Source organism: Ruditapes philippinarum, unplaced genomic scaffold, assembly GCF_026571515.1.
Source record: "Ruditapes philippinarum isolate M1 unplaced genomic scaffold, ASM2657151v2 ctg2663_1_1_1_1, whole genome shotgun sequence".
In the NCBI taxonomy this organism is placed as follows: domain Eukaryota; kingdom Metazoa; phylum Mollusca; class Bivalvia; order Venerida; family Veneridae; genus Ruditapes; species Ruditapes philippinarum.
The window spans coordinates 89,227-98,016 of NW_026852429.1; the positions used below are offsets into that span (position 1 = coordinate 89,227).

An 8,790-nucleotide genomic window follows, 5' to 3' on the forward strand; every position below is an offset into this window, starting at 1 on the left:
TGATAAAAGAAATGTGCCCATCAAATTAATAAAAAAATAATAAATGCAGGCTATATTTTAGTTTATTTTGGTACAAGTATGTTTGTTTTACAAAATGTATCTCTTTAGATAAGGACTAATAAATCATTCAAATAGTTTCAGGTTCAACCTGTCTTGAAACGAAAAGCTGTAAATGATGGGTATGAATGTAAATGTAATCAGGAAAGAAATCGTTTGTGCAAGAGCTCACATATAGAACATTTGAAATGGAACTAGGTTTTCAGGTAATATATAAATGCTTAATATGTAAGTATCAGTGTACCAATACTTCAAGAAAAAAACTTTTATGTACACCAACGATGTTGATGTTGACCAACATATCAGATGGAAAGTTCAAAGCCTCTAAGGGATGGTATATTAGTACCTCCATGTCGTTGAGACAATACACACTGCGTAGGATGAAGAAATAGAAACTAATTGTCAGGAGACTGTTGACGAGTTCCAAAATTCACAAAGGATCATACACCTTGTGATGTGTACAATATGGACGAGGTAGAACTGTATTTCCGCAACCATTATCTGTACGTGGTCAAGACTGCAAATGAGGGAAGAAATCCTAGGAAAGAATAACCGTGATGTTGTGTTTCAATATGGAAGAGGATTTTGTGACGTCTTGAATGAAGCAGCCATATCTGTCTAAGAAATTTAAATATATATATAATCTACCAGTAAAATTGAAACACAACAGTAAGGCGTGGATGACAAGTGCATTGTTCACAGATTGGATACAATTATTTGTCATGAAAATGAAACGTTCTGGGCGCAATATTCTCGTGTAATTACAAAATGCCCCATCTCATTCACATGAACTGAAACTTTACAATGTTAAAGTTGTGTGCTTGCCTGCCAATACAAACTGCAAAACTACAATCACTTGACAAGTGGATATGTAATAAAAAACACTATAAGAATCTTACAGTGTCTATTCTAGGATTTGAAAAAAGGGGGATTTTTATCGAAAAGTGAGAATTTATTACATTTGTTGATTTTTTCCTTCTTTCTCTATGTAAAATTCCCCCCTGCCTCTGAAAATATAGGGGGGAATTCTCCAAAATAAATAGGGGTGAATCCCCCCACCCCCCTGCTTGAATAGAAATGTCCTCTCAGAATAATTATTTCCAAAATAGACGATAAAATAAATCGAAATACTAAAAAAAAAAAAGATATTCAATGGCTGAGTGCCTCTGTGAGAGACACAACGTCAAAGGTTATGAAAAGCGCTTCGAAATACGTGGAATAACTTTCCATAGAAACACTGATTGGTGTGGTACTGAGGAATTTGATGATGATATTCCAGTAAGTGAACTTGTGAAACTTATGAGAGTTTTCAATGGAAAAATTGTACTAAACAAAGAAATGAACGCAAAAGAATACGTCGATGTGAATGCTGACATACACGTTTGTGATGACGTAGATGAAATTTGGGAAGGTATTGATATTTAGTTTGTACTTAGAAATGAGGATGTTCAGGAAAATATTGTTGTTCATGATGATAATGATGGTCGTGATGATGATGATGATGATAATGATGATGATGATGGTGGTGGTTTCGATGATGATGATGATAATGATGATGGTCTCCATGATGATGATGATGATGATGATGATAATAATGGTGATGGTGATGATGATGATGATGATAATGATGATGCTGATGATGTTGGTCGTGATGATGATGATAATGATGATGATGATGATGGTCGTGATGATGATGATGATGATGATTATGTGTGTGATCAAGAAGTGGATCTCACTGTTGAAAGTATACTATCTGTGTAAAGACCTAAATGAATTTGTTTCAACCTCTGATAATGCTCGAGGAACTACATGTATCAATGTTATTACATGTACTTTTTTAATGTTACATTAAGTCAAACCAAACAACAGTGGACAGATTCTTATGATGTTTTGTGTATTGAATGTGTTAAAAATCATGCTATTACATTTGAAGTGTAGACAAACATCAAGAGAAACAAATTTTCAAATAAGGTTGATAAATATGTATGCAGTACATGTATTAAGATGCAAATTAAAAGTAATATGTGTAAAAATCTGTTTCTAAAAATGGTAAAATAAATATATATAGAAAAAGAACGTTGAATTTGTTTCCAAAATACATGTACTCCAAATTGTATCACATTTCAATTTAGAATAAACATATCACAATCCTGCCAATGAGTTTGAAATCTAAGGGTGTCATCCAGGCAGCTTACGGAGGTTCGGTGGTTCTTTTGACGTGTCTGCTTCTCTATCATCGATATCATGACTCCAGGTAGCTGTTGACGCCAACATATAGTTTGAAGACGATCCGAAATTAACACCATTCACTTTAAGATCATTGGTTTTTCAGAACTACAAGTGTTCCCATGAACGGGGTTTAAATGTATTATACTCTTTCTCGAAATTTTAACATCTAATCTATTCCAAATAGTCTGCTAAACACACGACGATATCCCAAATAACCGTTTCACTTCGCCACCAGTGAAGTCTACTTAGGTGCCCGCTTGTGGCTAAAATAGTGCACAAAAGTCATTACGTCACAAGAACAGCTGGAAAGTCGCTATACTGCAGAAGCAGCAACAACAACAATAACATTAACATCATCGATCATCGTCATCAACATCAATAACAACAATAATTGCAATAGCAAGTGCAGCAATATCAACATCACCATCAACAATAACAGCAATCACAACTTCAACAATAAAAGCAGCAGCAGTAGCAGTAGCAACAACAACAACAACAACAACAAAACAGCAGCAGCAAAACAATAGTAGCAGCAGCCCACCGACAACGACGACACCAACAACGATAACTACGACGACAACGATGATGAGATAGCATATAGGCACATTGCATGTTATTGTACAAGGTTTTGTCGCCTTTTCCCAACAGTATTTCAGTCATATAGGCGGGTAGTTTACTAACCATCATTCCTGGAGAGTTACACCAGTACTAGACTACCTTCCTCCGTGCTAAACTACCAAAGCATCTCCCGGGGATCAAACCCACGCCAGAGAGGTAACTGGATTAGAAGTCATCGACTCTAACCCTTCACGGAGGTGGTTATATTGTACTAGGTAACTTGTTAATGGTTCTCCTGAGGAATAAAACTGAACAAATAAAGGGAAATAATCTGCTGGAAAATAATGGTTTTAGTGAAGATATTATTATTTCCCTTATTGAAATGGGAAAATTTGATCTTGCGAGGAATGTCGTAAAGAGATAATAATTATACGACTGAAACTATTGGGATTTACATTTAGCTTTTAAAGGAGCTCCACTGAAGGGAAAAAGCCTAAAAATATAAAGTTTGAAATTCAGATTCAGTAAAGCACTTAAATTGGAGAAGTCTGCAAAGAAATATAGAGAAATATACTCAAAATTAAATTGAATATCGATTTTTGTGCAAATGCTAGCCCGATTTTAGTATAAAAACGTTGCAACGCTTTTTAGTTTTGGGTCATTTTGGACAATGAATATCCTAGAAAACGTGGCGTGGGAATGATATGAAAAGTTGCACAATATTTATTGGTCAAGGACTCTAAATCTACATTAAATGGATCACAAAACTCGAAAAAAAAAATCCAGTCCAACCACGTAAAAAAACTTCAGTGGGGGCCCTTTCAGCTACAATAATTGCACGTTATTAACGGTTACATAAGCAAATTAAAATCTGAATTCCTAAACAGGATACCTACAAAGTAGTGACATACCAAAATAATTATTTGATTCGACTAAAGCTTTATAAATTTTGTCAAACACGACAGGTTTAACAATTATGTCAATCAACTAGCTTTTATATCTGTATATTTTTTACAGAACAGCAAGCCAACGTTCGATGGTTCTTTTAAGGTGTCTCTTTTTGGCTTAAATGCACACTGGCACTCCCTCCACCAGTAAAAGCAGAAAGTCGACATGCGACATTTAAACCGTACGTGTGCTAGTCAAACTCACTAAGTAACAAAATGATTCTGGTAAAGAGGTCATTTATATGTCATGGTTGCACTTTATAGAATTCAATGCCACGCTATAGAATATCCTGGTTAAGCCTCTTTGGAAGAGTCTTAGGGCTACTGCAAATATGTTTACCAAAAGTTTGCAGCATTAGCTATTCATTTTTCAGCAAAATACATGTATATTCCTTTGTGTCATAATTTCATGGGACACACATTTAATTATTGTTATATTGTGTTTATATAATACCATGGTTTTGTTTTATGCAAAGGACTAGAGTAGAAAAAAGGGTTAAATGAGCCGCGTCACAACAAAACCAACATAGTGGGTTTGCGACCAGCATGGATCAAGACCAGCCTGCGCATCCGCGCAGTCTGATCAGGATCCATGCTGTTCGCTTACCAACTCTATTACAAGTAGAAAAACTGATAGCGAACAGCATGGATCCTGATCAGACTGCGCGGATGCGCAGGCTGGTCCGGATCCATGCTGGTCGCAAACCCATTATGTTGGTTTTGTCATGACGCGGCTCAAATGGCTTTTTGTGTCAGGAATTGTTTAAAAAACTAAGGTACATCATATCATTGTCAAATTTGTGAACGCTTCCACAAGGGTTTTGTTGCCTAGTTTATGTATTACAATGAAAAAATAAATAGATAAAGAGTGAATGAATGAATGAATGAATGAATGGATGAATGAATGAATGAATGACTGAGTGGGTGAGTGAATAAATGAATGAATAAATGAATGAATGAATGAATGAATGAATGAATGAAAGATAATTTTGGTACATTTGAACATGTTTGTTTGTATCACACTTTGTAAAAAACAGATGCTGACAAAACACAAGTTCACATTCCAGCGATATGTACAATCATGACGTGATTTTTTTCAATTTTTAATTTTAATTCAAATATAAAATTTTACAAAGATATATAAAGAAAATACAATTAACATCTGGCACATATATATAGACGTGAAGGCAGTGTCAACATTATAATAACACAATCTCCCCACCCACACACTAACAAAGTACTGCTATAGAACAATAAACACATGCATCTGAACATCTAATTATGCCATGTCAAAATCATGTCATTTAAGGCACAGTATTAGTGCAGTATCTGAATAACAAAGCACGTGTTATGAACAGTACACAGACTTGTGGGACTGCTCGTATAACATTTCACTTGTGACACAGCCTACACCATCAACGCTAGCATTATAATATTCAAACAGGTTTAACTTAAAACTCATTTACCAAGGTTCTATTCAATAGATTGTTTTAACTATATATAGAAATATTAGAAATGTTTTGATTGGAATTGTCTAGATACAATCACATATGAATAGGCTTGATTGCATATTAAAACGTTGTTTGATTTGATTTGACACTACCGAAATGGATTGATTTGATCCTGGTTGAGATACAACCAGTTTAGATACATAACATAACCAAATTGATCTGATACAGAAACGTTATTTGATTGGAAATTAAACGTGATAAGACTGATCTAAATGCTCATAATTATAATAAGGGATTTTCATCATTTTAACCTAAGTACGCATATTGTGTTGTCTTCATACGCGGACACAAACAGCTTGTCACCAGTTGACGATACGGCTATAGCTTCATAATATTCCGTATCCTCTCTTCGTCTGTATATTTGGAGCAGCTCGCCGGTAGATGAAATTCGAAATATATTTCTATTGTCCATACCGGAGACATAGAGCACGCCCTCTTTGTCTACGGTAACGCCTTTCGGTCCTTTCAGGTCCCGGTGAGTGAATACGAACGCCGGTTTGTTGTCAATCTTATTTGGTAACAATTTCAAGCCAGTAACACTATGACGTTTATAGTCCGTGACATACAAAGTAGTTCCCAATTTATCCGCAGCAATGAATTCTGGGTTAGTAAAAAGCCTTTGACCAGCCGTATTCTTGTCGATGACGGCTACTTCCTGACCGGATATGTTTAACAGATGAACGCAACCTTCCCAGCACGTGGCAGCGATCAAGTTCCTCGCGAAACATACAGCCAAACATCTGTGGCGCGTGTTGATTAACTTCCCGGCTTCCAATCCGCTTTTTGAAACGTTGATAAGTTGTAACTGTTTCCGGTCGGTGAAAGTGACCACGGCTAAGGAGTCATTGTACACTCCAACTGACCAGGGGTTTCCATATAATGTGCATTCGGCGATCATGTTTCCCAGTGAATCCATCATTTTCAACTTGGTATCATAAAGTTGGAGCAGTAATATATCACCGTTTGATAAAACAACCATTGAAATTACCCAGTCGTTTTCAAACGGTGAATCAACTTCTAATCTACCTTTCCGTACATCCATTCTTTTGTCTGCAATCTTGATTTTTGCAGCTACTTCTTTCTTACTCTTTTCTACAATTTCTCGATTTGTGTCAGCACCTAATGTCTTTCCTTTGTCAAGATCCTTAACATCTTTTATACCCCAGGCATAGGAAACTCTTTTTTTATTAGGTTCTTCTTTAGGTTTTTCCAATGGTTTGCTTTTTGATCCGGATTCCAGATTTGTTTTGCAATAAACGTGGTCGGATAACGCACAGATAGCACAGCATGATGTTTGGCAACGTTTACAGAATAGACTTAATGGCTCTTTGTAATGTTTGTCACATTTAAGGTCCAAGCTATATTGTGATTTTTGTTCACACAAAGCATCTTTCACGGACATCAATTTGTGTGATTTTGACATTTTCATACTTCTATGACATTTTGTACAGTCTTCACACAATTGTTCACTACATACTTCACATATGTGTTTTGCAACCTTTGTTCTATTTCTAGAATTACATGGTTCACAGTACAACCGGATAGCATCTTTTGGAAACGGATGTCTGGCATCTTTTGATGTCCTGGCTGAATTGGGTCGTTTCGTTTCGTAGATCTTTGTTTCAACATGTTCATACCGCTCCTTGTCGCGAATTGTTTTAACCACGTGACTTTTAGACATTTTCATCGCGCAGTGATATTTAGCGCAGGTTGAGCACATATATTCGGAACAATTCTGGCACCAGAATGTCGCGAGCTCGTAATGTGAGCCATCTGCGCATGGCTGGCACCTTTCTGCCTTCCGGTCGCCAGCCACTTTGGTTTTCGTATCAGACGACACATTTGGTCGACTGGATTTACACCGACGCTGGCCAGTTTGTAGGAAGCTTATAGAAGAAAGAAAGAAATCACGGCAGTATGGGCAAACGATTGTCACCTTCTCTCGTGCGTCAAGTAGCATAGATAGTCGCGAAATCTGACGATTTATACAGTCGGAACAAAACATGTGGTCGCATGGCAGTTGTTTTGGAGATTTCACGGATTCTTCACATATTGAACATTTTACAGGTTTCGATGAATGCGACTTATAGGCAAAAACCGACATTTTGTCCTGAAAATCAAATAGATGGAATTAAAGATATGAATTTTAGATCTTTATAATTATATAGCTAACACATTTTACATTTAGTGATATCGAAAGTGTATCAAAATATGTAGCAAACGTAAAGCTCATTTCCGATTAAAGGTATTTGTTCTTTCACGAAAATTAATAAAACAACACAAATATATACCAGAATTAAATTAATATTCGAGTATAAATAAGGAAAAGCTTTTAAGAATATACTGTTATGAACTTACTTTAGTATTAATTCATTCCTTTCCAAATGTATGTCTGTTTGTTTCCTAATTACTTTAACTATAGTAACATAGATATAACGTTACATTTTGATTAATTGATCATTTGTTCTTCTTAAAACGTTATTGATATTCACAAGGGTGTATCTAAACACGTTGGACAAACATAAAGACATACATACGTGTTCAAACAATACTGCCATATAGTCCGCTAAAGGAGAAGAATTCTATAATACTTTTCTTTCGTTCTCATCCTTTTCAATTGTACAAAAAGCATTTGTGGACTACTTTTATGTAAATATTCATGTATACTATTTGGAACAAAAATGATTAAACTAGAAAATAGGTGTAGACAGTGTTCAACAAAATAGAAAGTAAACAAAATGCTCCGTCTATTCACACTGTTTTGAAGAAATGTATCTCTAAATGGATTAATATATAAATTCATATAACTTATTTTAAAGTCAGACTGTGTTTTTATGATGCATATTTCATTTCAACAACGATATTGTTTTCACAATGCGATTCACAGAAACTTTCTTTTTCTTAACACCCTGAATGGAAAGTTTGAGGCGGGTTATACGTTACAGACAAATAGCAACGCAAGTAACCCATCCGTGTGACATCTGACTCAATATCTGGAGACAACTGAATAACTAAAACAAAGTATGATGTGATGTATGAATGGTTCTAATAAAAAATGTAGTTAAAATCTATAAAAGCCCGGCTCGAATCCGTTTTCCGGCATTAATTAGTACTGGAGTGATTAAGTAAAAAATGAACGTGGCCCGAATCTAAGGACTCGAACAAACCTTGCTGCGTTGAAAGACAGACACACCTAAACCGAACCATCCTATGTGCGTTGAGAGAAAGACGCCTTAACCGAACCAACATATCTGCGTTGAAAGAAAAACGCCTTAACCGAACCAACATATCTGCGTTGAAAGAAAAACGCCTTAACCGAACAAACATATCTGCGTTGAAAGAAAAACGCCTTAACCGAACCAACATATCTGCGTTGGAAGAAAAACACCTTAACGGAACCAACATATCTGCGTTGAAAGACAGACACCTTAACGGAACCAACATATCTGCGTTGAGAAACAGACGCCTTAACCGAACCAACATATCTG

The 8,790-nt window shown here is 35.8% G+C and overlaps 1 protein-coding gene across 1 annotated transcript; it reads right to left on the minus strand.

The window, feature by feature from the left end:
- Nucleotides 1-5,079: 5,079 nt before the first annotated feature.
- Nucleotides 5,080-7,757, minus strand: LOC132760159 (uncharacterized). Its single transcript, XM_060752073.1, has 2 exons — nucleotides 7,661-7,757; nucleotides 5,080-7,412 (listed from the first exon to the last, which is right to left on the minus strand). The coding sequence occupies exon 2, from the start codon at nucleotides 7,404-7,406 to the stop codon at nucleotides 5,544-5,546; it is 1,863 nt and encodes a 620-aa protein (XP_060608056.1). The 5' UTR covers nucleotides 7,407-7,412; nucleotides 7,661-7,757; the 3' UTR covers nucleotides 5,080-5,543.
- Between the last annotated feature and the right edge of the window lie 1,033 nt (nucleotides 7,758-8,790).

Bases quoted from the DNA above. Each gene is read 5' to 3' on its own strand.
- LOC132760159 (XM_060752073.1), bottom strand. From the start codon at position 7,406: ATGTCGGTTTTTGCCTATAAGTCGCATTCATCGAAACCTGTAAAATGT.